The sequence below is a fragment of the Mesoplodon mirus genome (assembly GCF_964341445.2).
Source record: "Mesoplodon mirus genome assembly, chromosome: 3".
NCBI classification, from domain to species: domain Eukaryota; kingdom Metazoa; phylum Chordata; class Mammalia; order Artiodactyla; family Ziphiidae; genus Mesoplodon; species Mesoplodon mirus.
This window is the reverse complement of record NC_138978.1, coordinates 118,252,672-118,280,111: the sequence shown is the minus strand read 5'-3', so window position 1 is coordinate 118,280,111 and position 27,440 is coordinate 118,252,672. Positions and strand designations below refer to the sequence as shown.

Sequence of the window (27,440 nt, the reverse complement as noted above, 5' to 3'; positions counted from 1 at the left end):
GTGGGATCTAGTTCCCTGACCAGGGATTGAACCTGGTCCCCCTGTATTGAGAGTGCAGAGTCTTAGCCACTGGACCACCAGGGAAGTCCCTGCTCCCAGGTTTTAAGGGGGCTACAGGTTAGTAATTTAGGTCGCTGGGGCTGATTTGGTCCCCCTGAAAAAGATGTTCATATTTCCTGGCACATCCCTTCGCCCCCTCAAGCTAAGGCAGACGGACTACAATTCTTTATGCGGATGTTCCTCTGTCTCTCTCTTTTTAAAAATTAATTAATTTTATTATTTATTTTTGGCTGCGTTGGGTCTCTGTTGCTGCGCGTGGGCTTTCTCTAGCTGTGTCGAACGGAGGCTACTCTTCCTTGTGGTGCGTGGGCTTCTCACTGCAGTGGCTTCTCATTGCAGAGCACGGGCTCTAGGCACGCAGGCTTCAGTAATTGTGGCACGCAGGCTCAATAGTTGTGGTACACAGGCTTAGTTGCTCCGCAGCATGTGGGATCTTCCCGGACCAGGGATGGAACCCATGTCCCCTGCATTGGCAGGTGGATTCTTAACCACTGTGCCACCAGGGAAGTCCCTCCTCGGTCTCTCTTGTGGACCACTGGGCCCAGGTAATTTGCACTGGCTCTCCCCTCATCATTTGCCTTGGCCCCAGTCAGAGAGTTGCAGATTGCTGCAAACGCCCCAGCCAAGGCCTGGGGGCCAGTGCTGGGAGCACAACTCTGCTAGATCCTGCACCACTCACCACCACCCGTCCATATTTTCCTCTTCACTTCCTTCCCCAACTTGGCCTGAACATTGTTAAATAGTTATTTGGGGGGGACCTTTGCGTCCCTGCTCCCCCTTCCATGTCCTCTCTCTCCATCTGCCATCCATGTGGATTTTGATGTAGACCTATGCGGGATTTTCATTATGGCTGGACACACAATAAAAGGCTCGCATGTTTGAAGAATGAGTGTGAGTCTTCAACACCCCCCACCCCAATCACATGCATCAGATCCTTTCATTTTCCTTCCTAGCATGTATGTGCGTATGTTTTGGTATCCTTACTGGACTTTACCTATGTGATGTTGAGGGTCGTGTTTGTTTTGCTCACTGCTGTGTCCCCAGTTCCCATAGGATGTCTAGCACATGGTAGGTCTTCAGTAAATATTCTTTGAAGGTTGAAGGGAAACTCTTTTGGCTTTATATCTGAGAAGCTGATGTCTCCTCCACTTCCAGCTGGGACATTGAACCCCAACCTTCCTGGGCCTTGAGCATTCCTTAAGTAGGAAAATGTAATGGCCCCTTGACCTCTCTCAAAATAAGATCCCTCCCCAAATACGGCAAGTTGGGAGTGAGCAGCCTTCACTTCCCCACCCACTTCCATACCCCAAAGGAGACAGACAGCAGCTGGCGGCTGATGAGAGAGGAGCCTTTAATGAAAGATGAATTGCAGGCCTGGCCCACTACTCTTGCGCCCTTGTTAGTGGGGAGGGAAAAGTGGGGTGAGGGGGAAGCAGGGTGAAGGAGCAGGTATGGCAGGGTGGAGGTGAAGGGCGCTGCCCACTGGGGCCGTCTGCTCAACTGTTCTCCCAGAAGAAGTTGTTACAGGCCACTGTGAGGGCAGCCACCAGCACCACATACTCCTGGAAGTCCACCTCTCCATCTCCATTCTCATCTAACTCCTTCATCACCTTGTCCACAGCATCCGCATCCTTCTGGGCCTGTGGAGGGAGGAGGAGAGGTAGGTGTATAAGGAAATGAACGGCACTGAGTCAGCGGCATGGGGGCTGGTTGACTGGGGAGAAGGAGGCAGAGATGAGCAAGAGGGAGAACTACTTCCAATTATGGGACTCTTGCTGCCCTCCTCAAAGCTAACAAAATATTTGTGGCTTCCTGTTGCCTACAGAATCAGCTCCTTAACGAGGCAGAATAATAAAAACAATTACCGTATGTTGAGTGCCTACAATGTGAGAAGCACTACACTAGGAGCTTTATAAGCACTGTCTCATTTAATTCTAGCACAAATGGTATGAAGTAGCTTTCATTAGGCCCATTCTAGAGAAGAAACAAATTGACATACAGCAGTTAAGGAACATGCCCAAAGTCACACAGCTATTAAGTGGCAGCGTCAGAATTTGAACCCGGGTCTCATAAAATCTCAAAGCTGGTACACTTTCTACTGGCTTCTCTTCTGCATCCTTCAGTCCAGTCAAAACTACCGAGCACGCTCCATCTTCTTTCTCACATGCTCCTGTTCAGGTACTATACCTCCTCCTAAAATGTCTTCATTTACCCTAATGATCTTCCAGGGGCCTGAGTGCCACCTCTTTGGAGAAGCCGTCCACTTCAGTCAGGTTAATATTCTCCCATAATCCTTTCTGGCACCTCTGTTAAGGCCCCGGGTGCTTCCTGGTGTTCAAGTGTTTACTTTCAAGTGTCCATCCTTCCCTGCTAGACTGTGTGTTTTGTTATTGATGCATCTACACAGGGCCTAGCCCTTAACAGGTGATCAGTAAATCAGGACATTTTGACTTGAACCCAGAGGAGTAGGGGAGCCTGGGAGAGGAAGGAGATGGTTCGGCTGAGCTGGGGTGGGGTGGGGAGATGGCAGGGAGGTGCCCACTTTGTTCCCCCACCCCTCGCCCACTCCACCCTGTACCCCCACCCTGTGCTCACATCCAGGAAGCCGGAGAGCTCCGTCTGCAGCAGCTCTTTCAGCTCCTTCTTGCTCAGCTTGTACTTGTCCCCCTCCTTGCCCGAGTGGGCGTGGAACACATTGATGAGAGTCTCCATTGCCGTCTCCAGCTCAGAGCCCATCTTGCAGCTCACCTACCCACGTCCCACCATGGAAGTGAGCTGGGTACTGTGCCTGGGGTAGCTGGTGTTGGGGTAGGGGCCCACAGCTCAAAGAGCCATGAGATCGGAGCCCCACCACAACTGATCAGACCTAAGTCTAGCCTCATTCTCTGTGCCCTTCAGTCCACACCCCAGCCAGAGGGAATCAGGGATTTGGGCATGGAGGTAGAACAGCTGGAGCTGGGCTGGCTCTAGAGGCCTGCAGTGGACTTTGCAGTTGCTCCTGGCTGCCTGGACACTGAGGAGGGTGGGGCAGGACCCGGCCTGGCTTCCTCTGGCTCTATTTTTACCCTGGACTTGCCTGCCCAGCACAGCCAAGATCTGCTGTTGGGGATGGTGGGCTGGGCTCCTCTCTATAGCCTTGACTCTGCTGCCCACCCAGAGCAAGGAGTCAATCTGGTGCCCTTAGTCGGCCTGGTGGATAGGGTGGTAGTCCGAGTGGGTGGCCCAAGGTTCATGGGGACGGGGGCGTCTCACTGCCTCTGAGTTTCTTGTCAGCAGACTGGGGGCCTCTCTTGGTCCTTCTACACTGTTCTCTCCTGAACATGTCACTTTGGCTTCCCTCCGTTACCTCTAGTTTGGTTCGTCTTGCTTCTCTGCAGATTCAGCCCTTCTACTGTGTGGTGGTGGGAAGGGAAAGAGGAATGCCTGAGCCTTTTCCTTGGAGCCAGGGCTCCCAGGGAGGGGGAGAGGACACTTGTAGGATCTTGTCCCTGCCACTCCCACCCCCAGGCCCAACTTGGGTGATGTGGGGACAGTGGCAGCAGGGAGAATGGGGCTGGTTATGTGTTAGGGGAGATAAAGGCTGTGTGCATGAGGTCCTCTGAATCCAAGGGGCTGGGAGAGAGGAGGGGAAAAATGGAGGGGTCTGTTGAGGAGAGGGGACTGCCAAGCCAGGGGGTCTCTTTCCCTTGGCCTTGGGATGGTCGGCCCCTCCACAGCCTCAGGGGGCAGCTCAGGTGTCTCAGATCAGGTGTCCCCATCCTTCCCCAGACCTGAGGGGCTGGACAATGGGCCCTGATCAGATGACATCCTAGCTCCTCAATGGGGCCCTTGTGAATGTCACCTGAACTCCGGACGTGAGAAGCGGTTGTCACAGAGACACAGGGGAGATGGAACCCAAGCCGGGGCTGATAGAGGGGATAAGCTGGGGGGCAGGTGGGGGGCGGAGGGAGGGGTGCTGGTGGCTGAGTTATCAGCCCCATCCAGGAGAGGCACATAGAGGTTGCCTGGAGACCTCAAGCAGCCTGGGATTTTGCGTAGGGGCCATTCTGAGAGGACCTTGGCAGGGAGGGGGCAGACAGAAAAACAAAGGGAAAGAATGAGAGGAAAGAGGAGTGGAGAAACTGGGCCAAGAAAGAGGAGGAGGAGAAAGGGGAGGTCACATGAAGGGACAGTGGGAGTGGGTATAGTACCCTAGTGCCCCCTTCCTGGTATCACATGATTCATGCTCTGCCACCCCCGCCCCCCAACTTCCCTGGGACCTGAGCTCTTGGCAAGGCTGGGGGGGGTGGCAGAGAGACCACGGCTGGCGGGGGGTGGGTGGGCAGAAGGAGCTGGTCCATCTGCTTTCTTATTCTTACACCGCTGGAAGCAAGGCGAGAGCTGGGTCTCCTCCCCAGCACCTGGGAGATGGAGGGAGCCTTGCGGGGGCACGTGAGAACTCTGTGGGAGGAGGGCCTGGTCTCCTGGAAACTCAGTGGCTGCGTTCCCCACTGGCTTCCTTATTCACTGAGCTCCCAGATCTCCCTCTGACCTTCACTTGCCTCCCCTCACCACCTTCCAAACACTGTCTCCCCCAAATCCCGAGCTCCTCCCAGACCCTCAGGGCACCACAGTGCCATCCTCCGCAGACTTTTGGAGCCCTGCTGAAGTCCCCTTTCCGCAAGGCTGGCCAGGGCAGGGACCCAGGGCAGATGGGGCAGGATACTCACTGTCAGCCTGGGAGCAGGTTCTGGACAGACAGACGAGGCTGCAAATGTGGCTACCGGAGCTGTGTGGGGAGACCTGTCTTCAGTCGTCCTTCCCCCGCCGACACCCCCCACTGGCTCCACCCCTTCACAGACAGACACCCAGTGGGGCAAGGGGCCAGGAGTGGACAGAGGCGCCCTCTGTCTCCTGGGCTGGAACAGGCTGCCCTGTGTCCTCTTCTCCAGCCTCCCCTGCCTACCCCCCACGCTGGGTCCCAAAAGGCAGGGCCCAGGAGGAAGGGAGGTGGGAAAGGTCCTGGGAAGAAGGAACACTCAGAGGCCTTCTCGGCTCCCCTGGCCTCCCACAGTACTGGGTATGCTGCTAGGCCAGGAGGAGGTACACGCACCTGGCTGAGGGGCTCAGCGAGAGAACTTCTCAGTGAATAATTGTCTTGGTAGCCTCCCTGAGGGGTTTCAGCCTGAGACCCCACTGCGGGATTTCAATCCAGGGTCTCCTCTATGGGGGGCTCGGCCTGGGTCCCCCTCTGTTTGTGGGGTCTCAGTCTGGATCCTCTGTAGGGGTCTAGGGCTGCAGGGTCCTTGGTGGGACCCCATTCTGAGGGCCCCTCTTGTGGTGTTTCTTAGATGGGACCTCTCAGTGCCGAGCTCCCTCAGTTGATTCTTTGAATTTACAGTGGCCTCCCCACGCCCCAACATACATACTCCAGATCCGAGGGGGCGGGTGTAGTGGGGCATCAGGCTCCCTGTGTTGGGAGGGATGGGACCCCAGGACGCCTGCTGAATGGGATCTGGCCAGGCAGCTCCAGGCGGGCCCTCCCCCTCACCAAGTGGAGGCTGCGGTGGGCTGCGTTGGGTGGGGCCAGGGTTCCAGGCCTGATTGCTTGGGGTGGGGAGGGCCGGGCTGGAGGCGTGACTGGGCGCGCTCCTCTCTTCAGAATGCAGGACGGAAACTTGACACCTCCGGGCTTGGGAGGGGCTCTTTCCTCCTTCCAGGGACGCTTATAAACCTCAGCCCTAGGGCTCCTGCCTCGCTGCATCCCATCTCCTTGCCCCGGTGAGTCGCAACCCTTACTCCTAGAGGGTGCCTGGGGAGAGTTTTCCCACCCTGGGCTCCCAGGTCCCTACCCTGGAGCCGGCTCAGACTGGGATTCAGGAAATGGCTTTGGGAAATCCAGCAGCAGTCCTTGCAGAGGGCAGGGGGTGGGTGGGAAAAGGGAGGATGATTGGGCATGCCCCCTTGCCCCAGCCGTACCCGCCCCCCCCCGGCGCCCCTCCACTCCGGGCGCTGTGAGTGCCAGTACCAAGTCCCTCCTGGGCGCGGGCAGTCAGCGGAGCCCCATCCAGGACCTGTTGCTGGGAGACGGGGGCGGGGAGGGCTATGGGGTCCTGGGCTCCGCACTCTGCCCAGCTGCCCCCGAGGGGAGGGGCGAGCGGGACGACAGAGAGGCGGGGTCTGCCCAGACCGAGCCAGCCCTGACCACAGCTGGGCATTGGCCAGATCCCGGACTCTCTGCTGGGAAGAGCGGCCAGTGTGTGTGGTGGTGGGGGGGGGGGCGGGGGGGGCGGGTGCAATGCAGGCGGGTGGAGACCCAGGTCCTTGCACAAACAAGCTTTGGAGACAAACAACCCCATGACCCTTTGAGGCCGGTTAAGCTCCAAGAAAGGACCCTTGGGACTGAACCCCACAGAGGGGCCACCAGACTGAGAGGACTCCAAAGAAGGACCCCAGACTGAAAGCCTGCTCCCAGACAGCGGGGTCTCCAGACTGAGGGACCACCACACAGGGGTCCCTGAGACACGGACACTTCAAAAGGACCCCCAGACTGTGAGACCTAGAGAGGAAGGGGTGTCTGGAAGTGAACATTTCTTCCCCCACCTACACTGAGGTACCATTGCCTGGTCCCCTGCCCCAAGGTCCATCCCTGCATCCCTGTCCCTTCCCTACTTCCCCTTGAGGCCTCCTCCAGGCAGAGGCTTGAGGTGGCAGCGCCAGGGCAGGGACGCTCTGGCCTGCCCTGACTCTCTCTTTTTCCCCCTCCTGCAGGTCAGCCCCGTGAGGACAACAGCTCCATCCCCAGGGTCCTAATGGCAGCCGAACCACTGACTGAGCTGGAGGCGGCCATTGAGACTGTGGTCACCACCTTCTTCACCTTTGCAGGGCAGGAGGGCCGGAAGGGCAGCCTCAGCATCAATGAGTTTAAGGAACTGGTCACTCAGCAGTTGCCTCACCTGCTCAAGGTACGTGGGGGTCTCTGGGTGTGAGGTTTTGGGAGCCAGTGGCTGTGGGACACTGTGTATATGAGGAGATATTACTGAGCATGTTAAGGTGACCACAGGTGTACTGTGGAGGAGGGTGTGACGACTGCACATGTAAATGGTTCTGGGTGTTCTTGCCTGGTGTGTGTGTGTGTGTATAGTTAGGTAATATGATGTCTGTGTGAGTGCGAGTGTGGTATTGGGCTTTGTGCTCCCATCAGATTTTGCTGTTGGGTTCTCGTGGTGTCTCTCTGTGCCCCTCTGGTCTCATTTCCCCAACACAGGACTGGACCCAGAGCTGGCTTCCAGGAGATTCATAGGCCATCAGAGCTAGAAGGAGGCCAAGAGAAAACACAGTCCAAATTCCTCACTTCACATATACAGAAACTGAGGCCCAGCTATGGGAAAGGGTTTGTCAAAAATAAAAACACAGCCAAATTAATGGAGTCATAGAATCTCAGTACAGGAGTTTCCTGTAAGTGGTCTGTGATTATTCCCCACCCCCTCTGGGAATCCCCTCAATAATGCAACTGACAGGATTATTCTTTCTCTCCTATTCACAGGATGGAGTAGGGCTTTACATTTCATCTGCTCTGGGTTGGCACATCATCCCAGGCTTTTAACAGTTTCTTTTACATCCTTTCTAAAAATTCAAAGGCACATAAAAGTGTGTGAACATGGATTAAAAAAAAACAAAACACAAATTAGTCTCTGAAATTCATAGTCTATCATTTGCAATATCTCCTGCATCCTTAGACTTTTCCCTTCCTCTTCTCACAGGAAACTTCAGGCTCTGACCTGAAAGTACAGCAGTCCCTGTAGCCTTGTCAAATAATAACTGTTTTTTCTTCCAAATCCAACTCCCTCTGGGCCTGGAAATGCAGATAGTGACCTCTTTGCTTTTCATTGCAACTTCCAGATCTTAGTTTCTTCTTCTTCTTTTTTTTTTGGCTGCACCCGTGCAGCTTGTGAGATTTTAGTTCCCCGACCAGGGGTTAAAACCCGGGCCCTCAGCAGTGAGAGCGCACAGTCCTAACCACTGGACTGCCAGGGAATTCCCTCTTCTCCTTCCTAAGACACCCAGCTCCTTGGAAGCTCATATGTACCATGTGCCACCCTTCTAAGTACACACCTTATAGCTCTTCAGCTTCTGGCTTACTGTTTTTCTTCTCATCACTGCCACTGTCATTATCTTCAGTATCCACACAGACAACTTATTCAACACCTGGGCCTTTCAGTTTCTTTTTTTTTCGGCCGCACTGTGTGGCATGTGGAATCTTAGTTCCCAGACAAGGGATCGAACCCACGCCCACTGCATTGGGAGCATGGCATCGTAACCACTGGACCACGACGGAAGTCCTTGGGCCTTTCAATTTCTTCAACTCCTTACTTTCAAAGGTTCTGTCTTCCTGCACCTCAGCATCCCTGCCCCTCCACTCTGCTGCCCTGTCCATTCTTTAGATCTTGTCATTACCAATGCACCATCTCCAAAATCCCAATTTCAGGCCTCTCTTTCTCTGTCTACCACCTCCTGTCACTCCAGTTCTATTCCTCTATCTAGTTCCTCCACTCTATGACTTCCTGACTCCACTGGGAACTTCAGTCTCTTGACCCTATCACTTTTTCATCTTCCATCACCATCCCTCGAGACCTCATTTCCCTTTTACTCAGCTTGGTTCTAAGGCTCACCACTATAATCACTTGCCCAACTCCCTTGATTCTCTTTCCCTCTGTCCTAGTTATTTGGCAAAATCCCACCCCAGGTTAAATCCAACATTTCAGCTTCATTAGCTTGTTGGTGAAACCCACCGTTCTGTGTCTGCGCTTGTACAGCTGAATCTGGCTAGAGAAAAATGCACTGCCATGTTGTTGACTTGTCTCAGTTTAAATCTATAACCACAGCCCCCAATAGGACCCTTAGCAATACCTGGCAATTCTTCTACATTTCCCTAGTTAATTCATTTACCAGCTCTTTCAGATGATTATTTCACAAGTTTTCCTTTCTCCTTAAACTCTAGTACCTCTTTGCATAGTCTCCCTCTCACTGAGAAATTTTCTCACTGAGAAAAATAAAAGCCATCAGGAAACTTCTATGTGCTTCCTCCCCCAAAACTACCAACCGATCAGCACATTTCCTGCCTTCCTTCCTGTTAACATGAATGATCTGTCTCTGCTGCTAAGGCCAGCCCCTCCACTGGTGCACTAAATCCCATCCCTTCTCACCTACTTAAAGACATTACTCTTTCAATTCTTCTTCCTTTTTAAAAAAAAATTAATTAATTAAATTAATTTTGGCTGCATTGGGTCCTCGTAGCTGCTCACGGGCTTTCTCCAGTTGCGCAGAGCAGGGGCTACTCCTCATTGCGGTGTGCAGGCATCTCATTGTGGTGGCTTCTCTTGTTGTGGAGCATGGGCTCTAGGCACGTGGGCTTCAGTAGTTGTGGCATGCAGGATCAGCAGTTGTGGCTCGCGGCTCTAGAGCGCAGGCTCAGTAGTTGTGGCGCACGGGCTTAGTTGCTCCATGGCATGTGGGGTCTTCCCAGCCCAGGGCTCAAACCCGTGTCCCCTGCATTGTCAGGCGGATTCTTAACCACTGAGCCACCAGGGAAGCCCTCAATTCTTCCTCTTCTCTCTTGCATCATCAAAATTTCCGTCTCTACTAGATTGTTCTGATCAGTTTACAAATATGCTGTGCTATCTCCCGTCTTAAAAGAAAACCTCCCTTGACCCTATAATTCTCTCCAGCTATGCCTTACATCTCTGTTCCCCTTTGTAGTAAAACTCCTCAAAAGCAGTGAGAGTTATTTATACTCTCTACTTTATGCTGTCTCTGCTTTTCCTCTCCTGGTTCAGAATGCTCATCCCCCAGGTATCTGCTAGGCTTATTCCTCGTTTGACAGATTTCTGCTCAGATGGCAGATCCTCAGCATGACCTTCCTTCACCACTGAGTACAGAGATCACCTCCTTGTGCTCTGTTCCTTTACCTTGGGCTATTTTCTTTCAGAACACTTCCTTCACAACTTAGCCTCCATTATACAATTTTACGTTACCAAGAAGTAACATATAATTTCCTTCCTTTCCATGTAGGAAACATTCTTGTTCTATAAAGGAAAGGAATCTGCTCACGGTTTTATCTCCAGCACTTAGTGTCTGACTCCTAGTTAGGTGCTCAATAAAATACTAAGGGAATAAGTGAGATAGTAAAAAAGTTTCAAAGAAGTAAAAATTGTTGAGTGAGTGAATGAATAAATGCATCTTACCTACGGTTCTACAAATAGCTTTTTAAAAATGTAACAATGCATATAGGCTGTTTTCCCAGTTTAAAAAATGATGTACTGTATTCTAATACGTAGCTTAACACAAATTTATGTAGCCAATCCTCTATTGATGAACATTTCTCTTGTGTTCACTTTTCCCTTTTGCAAACATTGTTTATATCGATATATCTTTACATACTAAAGGGAAAATATTTATAGAGTATAAATATTAGGTCAAAAGGTTTGTTCTTAATTTTTATGGATATTATTAATTTGCCTCCCAAAAAGTTTGTACTTGTTTTCATGGCCAACAGCAGTGCATGCGACTGCCTGTTTCCCACGTCCTTGCCCAAAATGGGTCTTACTGAGTGTTTATTTTTTAATTTAATTTAATTTTTTTTTGTTTTTATAAATTTATTTATTTATTTTATTTTTGGCTGCATTGGTTCTTCTTGCTGGGCACAGGCTTTCTCTAGTTGCGGCGAGCAGGGGCTACTCTGTTGCGGTGCGCGGGCTTCTCATTGCGGTGGCTTCTCTTGTTGCAGAGCACGGGCTCTAGGCGCGCGGGCTTCAGTAGTTGTGGCACGTGGGCTCGGTAGTTGTGGCTCGCGGGCTCTAGAGTGCAGGCTCAGTGGTTGTGGCGCACGTGGCATGTGGGATCTTCCCTGGCCAGGGCTCGAACCTGTGACCCCTGCATTGACAGGCGGATTCTTAACCACTGCACCACCAGGGAAGCCCTTACTGAGTTTTTAAATTTTGCCAATCTAATACGTAGAAATGGTGTCTTGTTCTGATTTACACTTCTTTAATTCTGAGTGAAATAGAACTTTAAAAAATATTTTTGATAGGCATATATATTGCCTTTTCTGTGAACTGCTCGTTTCTTTTATCAAAGTGTTTTTCTTTTCATATTGATTTATTATAGCTCTTTATAAATAAAGAAAATAGCCTTTGTCTATTATGTGCATTGCAAACATTTCCCCATAATTTGCCCTTTCGTCCTTTGAGTTTGTTTTTGGTCTTTTTCGCCATACAGAATATAAAAAATTTTTATGTAGTCAAATCTGTCAAACTTTTCCTGAATGGCTTCTGTGTTTTATGCCATGTTTAGAAAGGTCTTCCTCAGTTTAACTTATTAAAAACTCCCAGACTTTACTTTATTATTAAAATTTTCTTATTGATGTTAAATACCCCACTTATTATTTATTCAATTCCCATATATATTCTGGGCCTCTTTATTCCGTTTCATTGATCTGTTTATTAGTTATTTAGAAACATTCTCATTTAATTACTGTGGTTTTAAAATATGCTTTGATAACCTGTAGGGTTGGTTCTCCCTCATTATTGTTTTTTTTTTTCATAATTTTACCAGTAGATCCCACATGTTGATTTTTCAAGAAGAATTTTAGTAACACTTAATCATATTAAAAAGAATCCTGTTAATATTTTAATTGGGATTATATAAAAACATTATTTTAGGGAAAATTGACATCTTTACACTATTGAATCTTTCTCTGTAAAAAAAAAGTATGTTTTTCTATTTATTCTTGTTTTCTTTCATATCCTTCAGTTCAGTTTTCTTCACAAAAGCTTAATAGAGTTCTACATTTTTTCCTGAGTGCTTTATTTTATTTTTTACTATTTTAAGTGGGATCTTTCATATTATATTTTCAAACTGGTATTAGTTTTTGTGTATTAATATTGTCACCTGATACTTTATCATTTCTAATAGTTTTTGGGGGAAGAAATACAGATTAGTGGGTAAGAGCATAAGCTCTCAGTCAGACAAATCTAGGTGCAAATGCAGGGTCTAGCTTGTCATCCCGGGTTAGTTATTTAATCTTTCTGAGCCTTCATTTCTCATCTGTGAAATGGACTCATAGTAATACTGTTCTTGTTGGATTGGTCTTGCATTTATTCAGTCAGTATTTATTGAGTGCCTACTACGTTCTGTTCTGACACTGTCCTAGGCTTTGGGTTATAGTGGTGAACAAGCCTCCGCTACGTACCAGACATTCTCCCAGGCACAGGCATTATGGTGGTGAACAAGACAGACAAGGTCCCTGTGCTCAGGAGCCTTTCATTCTAGCAGATTATGAAGATTAAATGATGTAAAGCATGTAGGGTGTTCAGCATATGCTCAGAACAGTCAGCACTATTAAGTGCTTACACTTGTTGAAATGTTAACCTTTATCACCCTTTCGTTTTTTTCTAGGTATACAATTATATAATTGCTAATATAAGAGGTGAATTTGCGTCTTCTTTCCCAACAATTTTACCTTTTATTTCTTTCTCTTTACTAATTTTATGTTTTCCCCCTCCATCGGTGTGTTACACTGGGCATCTTTGCCTTCCACTGGCAATGCTTATAGTATTTTATAAATAAGCATGATTGTAGCTTTAAAAAAAGTCTTGTTTAGCTCTTCTATAAATTAGCTTTGTGCCATCTATAGATTTGGCAAGGCTTCTCTGCCTTCATCCAAATGTTGATTCAAATGTTTAGCATGAGCTCTGCCTGAGGCACCCTTGTCTGGTTTGACATGGATCCATCGTTCAACAGTCAACTTTCTGGTTGTGGTTACTTATCTGGCAACAAATCCTTTGATCACCATGGTCCAACTTAGAATATCCTTAGATTTCACAGGTCTGCTGGGAGAGACTTTGCCAAGGGCCCCGTAGGAAACCACATACCTTGTGTCCTTGCCATTCCTCTGATCTACCAGGCTAGTGACCCAACTGGAAGAATGAGAAGGCGTTAGGATTATGCAAATGGGCAGCCAAGTGCTGTGAACTTCTCCAGCTTTCTGTAAAGGAGGAGTGTGGCCTGAGAAGGCTCTGTGGGTGGTCAGAGTGAGTCAATGCCTACAAGGGCTCCCCGAGTGTCTTTGGGCTTATCCCAGGGCTGGCACAGCGGCGTGCTGGAGCCCACCCATACCTGCCGTTGAAGGCCCATTGTGTGCATCTCTCCCCTCTCTGCGTTCAGTGACATCATGTTTATGGTTCATGATCCGCCATGGTGGGTATATTTAGATCACGGCAAACACTATAACCAGGCTCCCCACTTCCCTCCTCTGCTTCCCCTTGTAGTTGGGCACCAGGGCAGTGCTGTGTTGGGGCTGCAGCTTCGTCCTGAAGGTTTGGGGCAGATCCTACTGCTCTCTGAGGGAAGGGAGTGGCGACTGGCAATTCTTCCCTCCCTGTGTCAAAACCCTCGTTTCTAACCCCACTCTTCCCTGTGGTGTCTCCTCAGGATGTGGGCTCCTTAGATGAGAAGATGAAGAGCTTGGATATGAATCAGGACTCAGAGCTCAAGTTCAATGAGTACTGGAGACTGATTGGGGAGCTGGCCAAGGAGATCAGGAAGGAGAAGGCCCTGGAGATCCGAAAGAAGTAAAGTCGGCTGGCCGGGATGGGGGTGGGCCTGGCAGGGCTGGGCAGTACCCCACTCCCCACAAATAAAGCTTTCTCCTTGAAACACAGATGTTTCTTACTCAAACCCACCCTGATGATTTCTTCTCTTGAGACTAGGGGGTGGGAAAGCTCTGTCCCCACCTGAGGTTGGGTCCAAAAATTATGAGCTCCTTGAGGACCAGGAATGTTATTCGTCTTCAGATACTCTGCAGCATCAGATCTTGTACAGGATAGGTGCTCAATAAATACATGGTTGATGAATGAATATCTGAAAGGTAGAGACAGATCTCTGGGGCAGGTGCGGTGACTCATATCCCACCAGGTCTCAGGGGCTTGGGCTTGGTTCCCACTTTCTTATTCCTGGGGTTTGTGTCATTGGATGGTAATGATAGCAGTGAACATGTGTTGAGGGCTTGCTCTGTGCCAGGAACAGGGCTGAACATTTTCTTGTATTATTTTAGTTAATGCTCACAGCCTGTTGAGGTAGGTACTATTTTTAAGTCTTGTATTAAAGATGAGGAAACATGGGGCTTCCCTGGTGGTGCAGTGGTTGAGAGTCCGCCTGCCGATGCAGGGGACATATGTTCGTGTCCCGGTCCGGGAAGATCCCACGTGCCGCGGAGCAGCTGGGCCCGTGAGCCATGGCCGCTGAGCCTGCGCGTCCAGAGCCTGTGCTCCGCAACGGGAGAGGCCACAGTAGTGAGAGGCCCGCGTACCGCAAAAAAAAAAAAAAAGATGAGGAAACAGATTTTAGAGAGGTTAAGTCACAAAGACAAGAATAGGTAGAACTGGGTTGAAATTCCAGAGCCTCTGTAATGAACCGGGATCCTCTCTGGACGGGTGCTTGGGAACCCTGGACCCTCCTCTCCTCCCTCCTACCATAGCAGGGGTGAAGCAGAAGGATGAACACAGGGTTCTGGTTCGAGGACTGGGGTGAGGGTGGCGGTCGTGCTGCAGGAAGCAGAACTTTAGGGCACCCAAGCGCTGCTCTCCCCGTCCTTCTTGGCTGGAGGGGCATGTGGTTTGAACTGTCTGCCGCCAGAGGGAGCAGGGGTGGGGCAGCCCAGCAGGCACTGACTTCCAAGGACTGTCACTGCCTTACTGTCGGGTGCCCATCATTTGAGGCAGCGTGAGTCCAGAGGAACATTTATTCTGAGACAAGCTCCCCATCACACACCATGAAAGGGTCCTAGATTGAGACCTTCCATCTAAGTGCCCCTGGACTGAGAGACCTCAGAGGAACCGCCAGGCTGGGACTCTGAGGGTCCATTTGAGACATTCCAGAGGTCCTCCTTCACAGTGAGAGACTCTAAGAGGGACCCCCAGACTGAGACATTAGAGACCTCAGGCTGAGGCAGTCTTGGAGAAACCCCGAAATCGAGATAGCCTCAGAGGGGTCCACAGATTGAGACCCCTCAGAAGAACTCTCAGAATAAGCCACTTTGGAAGGACCCCCTCCTTGAGACACTTACAGACACCCCAGTGGAGGCCAAAAGTACATAGGAGCCCTAGAAGGAGACCCGCAGAGGGGCACTGGGAGGTATGCTTTGATCTCAGAATTTAGGAAAGGAGTCCAGGAACTCTGGCTCTCAGCACTGCCCCCTCCTTTCCTGACCCACACAGACTCCCCTGCCTTCTCCCTTCCTCCTCCTCATCAGGTGGGGAAGTCCACTGGGGTTGGGCTGAGTTCCCCCCAGACCTACAGTCCAGGATCCCTGGGATGTTATCCCCGCTGCTGGATTTGGGGGGGCGGGGAGGGCGGTTTGCTGTGGAGTCTCTGGGTTGGGGAAGGCATGGGATTCTGAGGGAGGGAGGAGCAGGTAGCCCAACCAGTTTGGAGAGGTTGTTAGCTGACAGATAACCCATCTGGGCCTCCCACACGTGCATGCTGGCTGCGGGGAGCTGAAAGGACGTCAGGACAACACTCAGTCTGCCCCCTTCACCAGGCTGCCCTTCTCTGGCTCCTTCCTTCTGACCCAAATTTCTGCCATTAGGACTCCGGCAAGGCTGGGCAGGCTTGAGTGTCGCTATCTAAATCGGCCTTGAGGGGAGGAATGGGTGTGTGTGACACATTAAAGTACTTCAACCCACGTGTCCCTCATTCCTTCAAGGCCACAAAACTCTCCTTGACCAGCCTCTGCTTCTCCTTCTTTCCTGGTGACTGACTCAGAGCCCCCTCAGAACCCTTTCCTGTCCTACATTTCCTCCAGGCCTTTCCTCCCAGGCTCCACGCCACAGTGTTTCCAAGTCCTCCCTCTCCACCCCAGCCTCCCCTCCCTATCTTCCCTGGACTCTGCCTGCTGGTCTGGGGCCAGGGGCATCCCAGACCCAGCTCTCCATGGTTCCCTCCTTGTGGCCTGGGTGCGGGGCGGGCTCTCGGAGCTGCGGCCAATGGAGGTGGGGCCCCCGCAGCTGGCTCACTGCCCGGGCGGCTGCAGGAGCAGGGCTGGCTTCGGGATGAGGCCCAGCCCCCTGCCTCCCCTCCCTTCCCCCAGGTATAAGAGCTGAGCTCAGGTGCACTGGCTCTTCCAGTCCTGTCTCAGCGGCTGCCAGCAGGTAAGGAGTCCCAGGGCTTTTCACCCAAAATGGGCTGTCCCCGGTCCAGAGGGCATGCTTAACCTATCCTACCCTAGTCGGCCAGGGGAGGGTCTGGGGGACCAGGCCCTGGAGGCTGGTGTGTGTGTGTGTGTGTGTGTGTGTGTGTGTGTGTGTGTGTGTGTGTGTGTGTGTGTGTGTATGGAACGGGGTGGGGGGTTGGAAGGGGTGGGAGGAAGGAGGCTAAGGTGAGGCTCAAGGGATTCCCTCTAAATAGGTTGGCCTGGGGGCTGTGACCTTAGCTCCGGGAGCCTGGGCAGGGACGGGGCTTGTGTGGAGTTGGCTCTGACCCCCTGGGTGAGGCACAGAATATCTGGGGTGCAGCCAAAGGGGATAGTTGAGAAAGAAATGCTGAGCTCTCTCCTTAGCTCAGCCTCCCCCCTCCTCTGAGCAGATCATGAGACATCAGCTCCGCTGGGGCCGGCTGTAGGACGACAAAACTCTCACCAAAGGACCAAGCGCATCGAGCACCATGGGACAGTGTGGGTCAGCCAACGTACAGGTGGGCCCATTCATTCCTGGCCATTCTGTTCCCACTCTCCTCTCCTTCACCCTGAGGGTCTATGTCCCTCACTGACTTCTGCCCCCTCACCTTGGCCTTGCTCTGCACTCCAGACCCTGCCTGTGAGACCTGAACCCTCTGTGGTGCCTACACAGGGAGATGCAGATGGACCCTCCCTGGAAGAGGATGCCTGGGTCTCATGCTGGGACCTGCCCTGCCTGGAGGCTGGGGGGAGGTGGGGAGGAAGCCTTGTCCAACACATGGCTCAGGGCAGAGGACAGTGGGGGCAAAGGGGCTGGATGCTGGGCTTTGGAGTGGGCGAGGGCCCACGTGCCTGCCAGCTGTCTTCTGCCCTGTTGGGTCTGCCGGGCTCCTGGGGAAGCAGGGTGTCATAGGATGGGTGGGGCCTCTGCAACATGGGCGATGTCCCTTGCCCTCAGGATGCCCAGGAATTCAGTGACGTGGAGAGGGCCATCGAGACCCTGATCAAGAACTTCCACCAGTATTCGGTGGAGGGTGGGAAGGAGACGCTGACCCCCTCCGAGCTACGGGACCTGGTCACCCAGCAGCTGCCCCACCTCATGCCGGTACTGAGGGAGTGGACCCCGCCCCAGGCAGTACCCTGACTTCCCAAGCAAGTACTCCAAGACCCCACCCACACTGCCAAGGCCCCTGGCACTGGCAAACCCCAGCCCTTCCCCTTGTCAGTGCCAGGTAGGCTCAAGGACCTGCTTTCTGCCCCTGGGCAGGGCGGAGTGGGAAGATTGGAAGGTGCTGCCTGGCTGAGCTGTGGTGTCTTCCCTCCTTTCAGAACAACTGTATGCTGGAAGAGAAAATTGCCAACTTGGGCAGCTGTAACGACTCTAAACTGGAGTTCGGGACTTTCTGGGAGCTGATTGGAGAAGCAGCCAAGAGTGTGAAGCTGGAGAGCCCTGTCCGGGGGAGTTGAAAACCTTCCCCTGGAATTCTGCGGTGGGGGGATATTGGGGAAAGGGGGCCTCCAGAGCCTGGGGGGCCTGGAAATAAAACTCCTCTCTCCACCACCCCCGCACTATTGCCCAGCCCCACCTGTCTCACCTCTGCAAGGTTCAGGTTCATAATGGCCCTTCCTGGGGCCTCTGTGTACTTCATCCCTGGGAGCTCCGTGGGGCTAATGGGTCCAGGGGTCCCCACCTGGGGGAGGCTCAGGGGGTGGCTGGGGCCAGGGATTTATTGGAGGGCTGCTGGAGGGTTGAAGATGCTGTAAGGGCCAAGGCATTTAGTAGTGGGGGAAGGGCAGAGAGGAGCTGAGCTATGGGAACTGATTTGAAGGGGGTGGAAGTAGGAATGGATATTCGGTTCTAAAAAGGGTCTCTACGAGCCTACCCCTCCTAATCTCTTCCCCAACCCAAACTGTCTGTCCAGTGCTGTCCCTCCCTGCCCCCAGCTCTGCCCCAGCCTCCTCTCAGGACCCTGTCTCCCAGGCTTAGGGCAGGGGAAGAGAGAGAGCAGGGTGGGGGAGAGGCTGAGGAGGGTGAGTTTTGGGAGTGAGAGGACCAGCTGGGTGCTTGGGCATTTACAGAATTATGGTTGTTTTGTATCATTTGATTAATAAAGAAGATGGAAAAAATGAAAGACATTGTCTTGACTGAACCCCATCCGCACCCCAAGCGTCCGTGGCTGAGGAGGTGTTGGAGTGAATGGCAGAGTCATTGGGTGGCACGGTACCTGTGGGACTGCAGTGGTTGGCAGTGGAGGCGAATAGGGGGCCTCACTTTCCCCCGTGGATTTGGGTTGAGGATGGCACGAGGCGTAAAAGGTGGGAGAACTGGTTCTCTCTGAGGGACAGGCTCAGAGAGATAGGCCAGTGACCTGGCCCTCTGACAGGAGAGGAGGGCGTGTGTGCACATATGGGGAGAAGAATATGAACCAAGGTGAGCCTGGCTGACAGGTATCAGGGGAAATGTGAGGCTGAGAAACAGGCTGACCAACCTGGGTTTGAATCCCAGCTCTGCCACGTACTGTCTTTGGAACTTGGGGCGTATTCTCAGAGTATCAGTTTCCTCATCTGTAAAATGGGGATCGGACACATGATGTAAAGTACTTAGCAGAGAGCCTGACACGGAGTGAGAGGCGGAAGTCACTGGAGTGGGGGGATGGGTCACTTCTGGCATCAGCTGTTGCCTCTGGGACATCAAACTGGCCAATTTCCTTGGGTATCTTGGAGAAGGGGTGGAGGGGTGTTTCCAGAGGAATCCTCTTCTGCACACAAGAGGTCCTAGGGACGGGTGCACTGGAGGTGGAAGGCAAAGAGCCGCGCTCTGGGCCCTTTTGACTGTAGCCCACGGAAAACCCAACAGCAAGGAAATTTAAGCGGCCAGCCAGGCTGGCCTGGAATACTAACTGAACTTGTCTGTTAGGGGTCCCTGAAATGGGGCTCCTAGTGACCCAGGTGAGAAGGGCAGGTGACAGTCTTTCCCTTCCTTTCTCAAAGTTGTAAATTCTGTTCAGGCCCTGCAGGGTTAGGAGGGTGGGGTTGGGGGAGTGCCAGCTTGCACCACTCCCTCTGGGGTAGGGGGCGGAAGGGTGTTAAAAAAAGGTGTGTATCCCTTTAACATGGGCCCAACCCCAGGGCCAAGTTAAGAGGGAGCTCAGACCTTACCTCCCCACTGAGCCAGCTGCGCTAGGCAGGGCCAGGAGGGAGTGGGACAGATTCTGGGAGTGCAGCGGGGAGGAGTCCTGGCTGGCTGAGCGCGTAGCTACTTGTCAGTGCCAGAGCCCAGGTCCCAGAGCCCCGCAGGAGAGGAGGTGGACCGAGAAGGTAGGTGAGCACCCCAGGCCCGTCCTGGGAGGTCTGGGGCTGCCGGAGGGGCCCTGCAGGCTTTGGAGGCCCGGACAGAGGTCAGTGAAGGGGGCCTGAGGAGGGGGGCCTGCAGAGACTGAGCAGGAAGCTTTCGTCAATTGTTAACTTTCCCAAAAGGCCAGTATGGAGCGTTCCGGTGGGCTTGGGGGTTGGAGAGGCCTTCAGAGGAGTGGACGGGGTGGCAAGACCCCCTCCCCAGCCCAGCAGCTGACTGAGTTCCTCTCCCAGGGCTGGGCCACCAGGCAGAGTGTTCAGAAGCTTTGCCCTCAGCTGCTCTGATTTTCCCCAACAGAAAAAGGGCAGATGTGTTTGGTGGAGGTTGGGGAGTAGCCAGACCATAGAAAGAGGCCTCGCTGGGCGCTGGGGGTTGTGTCCCAGAGAGGTGATGGGGTCCAGGAGAAGCCAGGGAGGGCCCAGGGAGCCTGAGAGCAGCCCGAGGAGGGGAGGCAGGGGCCTGGGTTGCTTCTCTCCACCTCTTGACTCAGGCAGGTGCCTGCTGGCCCCAGGTGCTCTGAGGGCTGTTCCTTGGCGGGGGCGATGGGGCCCGGGAGGAACCTGGGTGAGGCCCCCTGGAGCCTGAACTCCAGGAGAGGTTCCCGGAAACTGGGCAGCTTCTCCTCTACCTCAAGACCCAGGCAGGTTCTGGCTTGACTTGCTTTGCTTGGTGGAGCCCCCTGCCCTGTAGAGCATTTCCCCTGCCTGGCCCTGCTCCCTGTCCAGGTCAGGGTGGGTGAGGGCTGGTGTGCTGGGAGACCCACGACAGAGCCCTGGAGTGCTGGTGAGCGGGAGCTCAGACTTTCCCCATTGACTAGAAAAGAGCTCTCTGGGTGTTGGTGAGGCCAGGGGCAGCTGTGTGTGTGTGTGTGTGTGTGTGTGTGTGTGTCCGTCCGTGTCCACACCAAACGCCTCCAACTTCACTTGTTTGGAAAGAAATTTCTGAGGAACAGTCTTCTTCCTCCAGCTACGTATTCCGAAAGCAGAAGAGTTTGGAAGGTAGATAGGTCACCCAAGCAGAGGGGATCAGAAATGGCAGAATTCCTTGCTCATTGTGATTGTGTACATGTGTGTGGATTAGATGCAGTGAGTCCTGTGAGGGTGGGGCTGGGGGGTAGGCAGGGACACTTGTGTGAGATACTAGCCTCTGGAACTGGGAAAAGAGCAGGAGAAGAGGAACACAGAATGGAGCTGGAGCGGCTGGAGAGGTTAATTTGAAACAACCTTGCAAATTGAGTAAAGCATTACCAGCCCAGTGTAGATTGCGCCTTCCCTGTGTATTTCAGGCAGCTGGGGCAAATGAGTGAATTAAGTAGGAAATGTATGAGAGAGTAAGCAAGTGAATGGTGGATAAATGAGTGAACAAATTCAAGGTAGATGAAAGGAATGCAGAGAATGCCAAATTGAGGCTTGAGAGTGGCCTAGGCTCTAGAGGAGAGGTGACTAGGAGGGATAGGAGTCCAGCGACATATCCCAACACTTGGGAACAATTTAAGACTCAAGAAGTGTGTGTGGAGGTGGGAAGAGGAGGTGAGTTTTAGAGGGTGTGGTGGATGTTCAGGGCTCCACACGGAAAGGGACTGGGGAGTTGAAGAGATGGAGGGTGAAGAGGAGGCGCTTGGAGGGGTGGGGCCCAGCACCTGGGGGTGGGAGGGTGGGGCTGGAGTGGCTGAGACCCAGGAGCATGGTGTCAGGGCAATTTGGGCTTTTGGAGAAGTCAGCAAGCTGGGCTGAGGTGGGCGGGGGTGGGGGCCTCTTGGTTGCTCAGTGATGAATCAGCCAATGTGAAGATAATGAACATTGCAGGAGGGTTGGGGGCCCCAGGTGAGAGGGTCCTTTGGAGGACGAGTCCCTCCATTCTCATTTTTTTGGAAGGCTCCAGTGTATTGTCCACCTCCCCCCCTCACCCTCAGGCCACGATCAACCTGTGGCAAAGTCAATGCAGGAGTTACCTCCTGCTCCACCCTTCTCAGGGAGGGGCTGATGGGATGGCCCACCACCTCCCCTCCCCCAACCACATGCCTGGGGACCCTCTGGCCTGGTTTGGTGGGAGGACTGGGCAGGCAGGAGGGGCAGGTGACCTTGGCATGGGTGTGGTGGCAGAGCCTGTCTCCTGACCCCCAGGGAAGGGAGGGAGAAAGAGGGTAATGACACCTGACTCTTCCCCTCGACCACCTTTCCTTCAGAAAAAGCTTCAGCAAAGCATTTGTCCAAATTGTTAACTCCAGCATTGTCCAATTGACTAGAAGAAGGTGGGATGGGGACTACTGGGAGGCCTGGGAGCAGAAGCGCAGCTCTCCGGGGGTGACTGTGTACCTGACAGCAGGTGCTGAGATGTCTCCTGGGAGCTCACCTGTGTCTTGCCAGGTAGAGGCTGAGACATGGTATCAAGGAAGGGCAGGACTGGGCTCCAAGATGGCAGGTTGTGGGAGGGGAGTGCTCGGCCAGTGGGGAGAGGGACAGAGATACACTGCCCCCCAAACCCATTTCTTATCCTTTCCTCTCCCTGACTATTTCCCACAGGATTCCTCACTTGGGGAACAAGGCCTGGGATGGTGAAAGTGGGTGATTCCCTGAACTTTCTCCCCACTCCCAAGGCTGGTTGGGGGTAGAGCATGACACAATCCTTGCTGACATGGGTGCAGCTTTCGGAATCCCCAGGAATGCTGGTTGTAGGCCTGGGCAACTGCCCACCCAAGGGCAACAGGGCAGACAGTTCATGGATTGAAACATTTTTGTCCTCATTTGTGAATGTTAGAGCATTTGTATGAAAGTCTTACAAAGGTATAAACATTGAGCCACACAATTACACACAATAAATAAAGAGTACTAGGAAAAAAAAATGGTTTTCTACAGTCCTGCTTCCATACTTCATTCTTTCGGCCACAGACCAGAGCGGTCAGGTGGACGAGGCAGGGGAGAGAAGGGTAGGATTCCTGGTCAGAGTTGCCCTAGCCTGACCTCTCTCCCTCTCAACTCTCCTTCCTTCCTTCATCCTGGCTTAGTCCTTCTGGGTCTCACCCTTCCTCCAGAAGAAGTTTAGTAAAAGAAAAATCTTCGAAGGGTGGTCAGGGGCCTTGGATACCTGGTATCAGGGCTGGCAGGAGGTGGAATTTTTTTTTTTTCTTTTGTTTTTTTGCGGTATGCGGGCCTCTCACTGTTGTGGCCTCTCCTGTTGCGGAGCACAGGCTCCGGACGCACAGGCTCAGCGGCCATGGCTCACGGGCCCAGCCGCTCCGTGGCAAGTGGGATCTTCCCGGACCGGGGCATGAACCCGTGTCCCCTGCATCGGCAGGCGGACTTTCAACCACTGTGCCACCAGGGAAGCCCCAGGAGGTGGAATATTTATAGAGCATCTACCTTGAGCAAAGCATTGGGCCAGGCCAGGTGGGCGAGAGGAGATGCAGAGATTAAAAGCAGGGAGGTTGTATATCCAGGATTTTAAAAAGTGGTCCCAAAGTCTCCCAGTCCTAACACAATGGCTGCGTATAAGAAACACTATCCTTGCTTCAAGGAAGGTCTGGTGTCTGGGGAGAGATGATCCAGGAAGAGACTGCAGTCACAGCAGCTAGTGGGCCCAGCCAAGGCTGGCTGAGAGTCTGTGGGAGTCAGGGGAGGAGGACCAGAGGGCAAGGGTCAGGGCAGTCTTCCCTGGAGGTGCGGTTTGGGCAGGCTTCAGCTAGGTGGAGAGGGCAGGGCAATGGGCCCAGGAGGAGGGATGGATGGCCAAGAGGAGGATTAGAAAGCAGGTGGCAGGGGCAGGGGCTGCGGTGGGGCTTGGAGAAGCAGACTTCCCTTCCATTATCGAACCATGGGATGCCCTGGTGGCAGTGTCCACCTTCCCTTGCCAAGACCCAATGGGCAAGGCAGCTGCAACTCATTCCTGGGTTTGGGGGCGGGAAGGGAGGCTCATTTGCCAGGGTTCACTTGGGGGGGCTCTGGGCATGGGCGGCGACTCACAGAGTAGATCCGCCTGTTCCCCTCATATCCTGTTATTCAGTAGGCTGTATCCGCTTGCAATGTGAGTGCCTTTTGTCCTGGAGCGAGGGGCTGACGTTTGTAGCCTCTGGCTGGCTGTGGAGGCTCCATCTTCAGCTGTCTGCAGCTGGGGCTGAACCTCCGGGCTCCTCCTTAGGTAATGGGGTGAGGAGGGGCCCTTGTATCCTGCTGTATATTTTGGGGTGGGTATGAGGGAGGTTAGGCTAGCCGGGGCTGGCTGGGGGCCTGCACAAAGCCTCACTTGATGGATCGGGACATTGTCCCTTATCAGAGAAGGGCAGCTATGGCCTGAGACCCTGGACGCACTGTCCTGGAGCCTGGTGGAAAGGACTGGGGAGAGCCTAGGTCCCCGCCTCCTGCTTTGTTGCCTGGGGCAGGGGTCTCGGCCAACCCTGGGGGTGGGGGACGTGGCCCATCCTAGCAGTTTCTAGCTGTGCTTGTCCCCGGGCCAGGGACTCTGGGTGGGCCAGGTATGGAGAAGGCGGAAAGATGGGCACTGGCTCTCATCCTCTTCCCACGGAGCCTCTTGTTCTCTCTGGGGCTCTGACAAGCTCAGTGCCTGGGGCTGGGGAAGTGCCTGGAAAACCTGTTGAGGCTGTGGAGCTGGGGAGCATGTGGATGAGAGGAGACACATAGTTCTCATTCCAGGCCCACCCTGGGTTCCCCTTTCCCTGCTTCCTTCCTCCTGAGGACCAGCCAGCCTGGGGGGCCAGAGGCCCAGGGGGTGGGCCCAGCGGGAGATCAGGGGCAGAGAGGTGAAGGAGCAGGTGTGGCCTGTGGGGTCTCCTCACCTCCCCTCATCCTGGCACCCAGGCCCTGCGAGGTGTGAGACAGTGAGATGGCGGACTCCTACACGGAGCTGGAGAAGGCAGTGGTCGTCCTGGTGGAAAACTTCTACAAATATGTGTCCAAGCACGGCCTGGTCAAGGACAAGATCAGCAAAAGCAGCTTCCGGAAGATGCTTCAGAAGGAGCTCAACCATATGCTGACGGTGAGGTCCCCCCACCCAAGGGCCTGGCCTCTCTGTGCCCCTACCCCACCCAGCTCCTGAAGCTCTTGCCCTCTCTGGGTTTCCTTCCCCACCGCCGCTTCTGTCCTTTCAGAGTTATCCCCGCAAAACCAGGGTCTCCACCCCGCCCAGCCCTCTGTCCTCAGGGTACCCAGGCCTGAGCCAGTGAGGGCTCTGTTCCCATCTCCCAAGGGCAGCAGCAGCCCAGGCCAGAACCTGGACTCTGCCTAGGGTCCTTGCTGGGGCCTCTGTAGAGCTGCCACCTCAGTATTGCTGACCCTCAATTCCTCGCCAGGACACGGGGAACCGAAGGGCTGCTGATAAGCTCATCCAGAACCTGGACGCCAACCATGACGGGTGCATCAGTTTCGACGAGTACTGGATCTTGATAGGTGGCATCACTAGCCCCATCGCCAACCTCATCCGCCAGCAGGAGCAGCAGAGCAGCAGCTAGAGGACCCTCCCACCGTCCCCTCCCCCGATGCTCTTCTTAGGCTCCCTCCTCTGCCCACCCAGACCCCCTGTCCTCTCTTCTCCCTCTAGACCTTCTCCTGACCATTGCTGAACAGGGCAAGGGGGGACGTCAGGGCCCCTTTGTGAGTGTCTCAGTCTAGGGGTGTCTCCCTGAGGGTCTCAGTCCCTGGAGCCAGCAGACCCTGGGGCCCCTCTGTGACAGTGCTGTATGGGGACCCAAGAGTTTCCCCACCTGTTCAGTCCATCTACCCTTCTGACCTCTGATGTTCCTGCCTGATTCCGGGTCTCTCCTGACCTTAGAGGTCAGCTTGCTGCTTCAGGTCTCCCTGTTCCTGGCAACACCAGCAGAGACTCCTCTCTCCCCTTTCCCTCAGTCCCTCTGCTGGGTAGAGGAGACTTCCAGGGATTGCCCTCCAGCTGCCTCTGGGTCTGGGAACAGGGTTGAGCCCCCTCCCTCCTGAGACACTGAAATGGGCAACAAAGGCTGGATTTGGAGTTTGTGTCCCCCTCTCCCAGTCCCTTTGTAATGTTCATTAAAACCTTTCCACTCCTTGGAACTTCCTCATGCCATGGTGATCTTTGCCATGGGCCCCGATGCAAGGGGGTGGCAAGGGGAAATCTCACCGAGAGGGCAGGGCAAGAAAGAAGTAGAACTCTGGGATCCCAGGTGGTGCTGTCAGTCCTGGGTCAGCAGCTACTTCCCTCCTCCATGAAGGTCCAAAGGCCACACGTGTCATCACCTCTGGGCCCTCATAGACCAAACTCAACTCATATTCAACTTCTGGGCACACAGTGTATCCCATTTTGTCCTCACTGAAATTCCATGAGAGAGGTGCTGCAACCCTCAGTTTTGAGTCATGAATAGCACAGAGATACTGAATTCTCATGTACAGATTATTCTAATACACAGAGAAGTTTATGGGATGAGAAAGTGGGGTGCAAAGAAAGAGGGGTGTGGAAGGCCAGAGTTGGGACTTGTGCCTGGTATAGGGGACAATGACAGTTTCTATATTTCTCCCCTGCCATGGAAGGACAGCACATGCCCCCAAGAGAAACAGGGCAGGAAATCCAGCCTGTGCGCTCTGGATCAATGGTTTTCAACCCAGGGCAGCTTACCCCTAAGGTTTAAGGTTTTTCTAAAGATGCACAGACATAGACAGTTTTATTGGAATCCATTACAGATCCTCAACCTTCTAAAAGTGACCTGCCTCAGAATGGGCTTGCAGTCAAGGTAGCACACTGGTCTTCCTTCCCATCTCTCCTTCACAGCAACCATTCTCCAGTTAAAAATGTAAAGAACAGGGACTTCCCTGGTGAAACAGTGGTTAAGAATCCGCCTGTCAATGCAGGGGACACGGGTTCGAGACCTGGTCTGGGAAGATCCCACATGCCGCGGAGCAACTAAGCCAGTGCGCCACAAATACTGAGCCTGCACTCTAGAGCCTGTAAGCTACAACTACTGAGTCCACATGCCACAACTACTGAAGTCCACGTGCCTAGAGCCTGTGCTCTGCAGCAAGAGAAGCCACCATAAGGAGAAGCCCACGCACTGCAAAGAAGACCCAATATAGCCAAAAAAAAAGTAAAGAACATCCTTTGCCCATCCTGGGGGTCAAAATACTACCTTGACTGAATGGTGAAGAACTCATTCACATTATATATATATAATTGTGATAAAATACACACATCAATTTACTCTTCACAAATTTTAAGTGCACATTGCAGTATTGTTAGCTATATGCACATTGTTGTACAGTCGATCTCTAGAGCTTTTTCATCTTACGGGACTGAACCACTATACTCATTGAACAGCAACTCCCCATTCTCCACCTCTCAGGCCCTGGCAACCACCGTTCTACTTTCTGTTTCTATGAGTTTGATTACTTTAGATACCTCATATTAAGTGGAATGCAGTACTTGCCCTTTTGTGACTGGCTTATTTCACTTAACATAATATCCTCAAGGTTCATCCATGTTGTAGCATACGACAGAATTTCCTTCTTTTGGAAGGCTGAATAATATTCCATTGTATGTATATACAACATTTTCTTTATCCTTTCATCTGTCAATGGGCATTTAGGTTGCTTCTAGATCTTGGCTAATGTGACTAAAGCTGTAATGAACATGGGAGTGATAATATCTCTTCAACATCCTATTTTTAATTTTTTTCTTTTCTTTTTTTTTTTTTTTTTTTTTTTCTTTTTGCGGTATGCGGGCCTCTCACTGCTGTGGCCTCTCCCGTTGCGGAGCACAGGCTCCGGATGCGCAGGCCCAGCGGCCATGGCTCACGGGCCCAGCCGCTCCGCGGCATATGGGATCCTCCCAGACCGGGGC

The 27,440-nt window shown here is 52.9% G+C and overlaps 4 protein-coding genes across 12 annotated transcripts; 3 read left to right on the top strand and 1 right to left on the bottom strand.

Moving 5' to 3' along the window:
- Positions 1-1,394: 1,394 nt before the first annotated feature.
- S100A1 (S100 calcium binding protein A1) lies at positions 1,395-6,141 on the bottom strand. Of its 6 annotated transcripts, none has more exons than XM_082615378.1 (4): positions 6,068-6,141; positions 4,770-4,828; positions 2,656-2,808; positions 1,395-1,700 (listed from the first exon to the last, which is right to left on the bottom strand). In XM_082615378.1, exons 3-4 carry the CDS (start codon positions 2,794-2,796, stop codon positions 1,557-1,559), a joined length of 285 nt encoding a protein of 94 aa, XP_082471504.1. In that variant the 5' UTR covers positions 2,797-2,808; positions 4,770-4,828; positions 6,068-6,141; the 3' UTR covers positions 1,395-1,556. The 6 variants fall into 6 exon arrangements, with proteins under 6 accessions (XP_082471504.1, XP_082471501.1, XP_082471502.1 ...); XM_082615375.1 differs by lacking the exon at positions 6,068-6,141 and adding an exon at positions 5,892-5,932; XM_082615376.1 differs by lacking the exon at positions 6,068-6,141 and adding an exon at positions 5,465-5,613.
- S100A13 (S100 calcium binding protein A13) lies at positions 5,689-13,759 on the top strand. Of its 2 annotated transcripts, none has more exons than XM_082615381.1 (3): positions 5,689-5,820; positions 6,811-7,004; positions 13,531-13,759. In XM_082615381.1, the coding sequence occupies exons 2-3, from the start codon at positions 6,852-6,854 to the stop codon at positions 13,672-13,674; spliced, it is 297 nt and encodes a 98-aa protein (XP_082471507.1). In that variant the 5' UTR covers positions 5,689-5,820; positions 6,811-6,851; the 3' UTR covers positions 13,675-13,759. The 2 variants fall into 2 exon arrangements, with proteins under 2 accessions (XP_082471507.1, XP_082471508.1); XM_082615382.1 differs by lacking the exon at positions 5,689-5,820 and adding an exon at positions 6,363-6,652.
- Positions 13,760-16,105: 2,346 nt separating this feature from the next.
- S100A14 (S100 calcium binding protein A14) lies at positions 16,106-18,402 on the top strand. The gene is made up of 4 exons (XM_082615172.1): positions 16,106-16,247; positions 16,681-16,788; positions 17,229-17,375; positions 17,600-18,402. The coding sequence occupies exons 2-4, from the start codon at positions 16,759-16,761 to the stop codon at positions 17,735-17,737; spliced, it is 315 nt and encodes a 104-aa protein (XP_082471298.1). The 5' UTR covers positions 16,106-16,247; positions 16,681-16,758; the 3' UTR covers positions 17,738-18,402.
- A 1,027-nt stretch (positions 18,403-19,429) lies between these two features.
- Positions 19,430-25,663, top strand: S100A16 (S100 calcium binding protein A16). 3 transcript variants are annotated; one of them, XM_082615567.1, is made up of 3 exons: positions 19,430-19,588; positions 24,437-24,614; positions 24,928-25,663. In XM_082615567.1, exons 2-3 carry the CDS (start codon positions 24,462-24,464, stop codon positions 25,084-25,086), a joined length of 312 nt encoding a protein of 103 aa, XP_082471693.1. In that variant the 5' UTR covers positions 19,430-19,588; positions 24,437-24,461; the 3' UTR covers positions 25,087-25,663. The 3 variants fall into 3 exon arrangements, with proteins under 3 accessions (XP_082471693.1, XP_082471694.1, XP_082471695.1); XM_082615568.1 differs by having other exon boundaries at positions 19,432-19,592; XM_082615569.1 differs by lacking the exon at positions 19,430-19,588 and adding an exon at positions 23,636-23,759.
- The last annotated feature ends 1,777 nt before the right edge of the window (positions 25,664-27,440 follow it).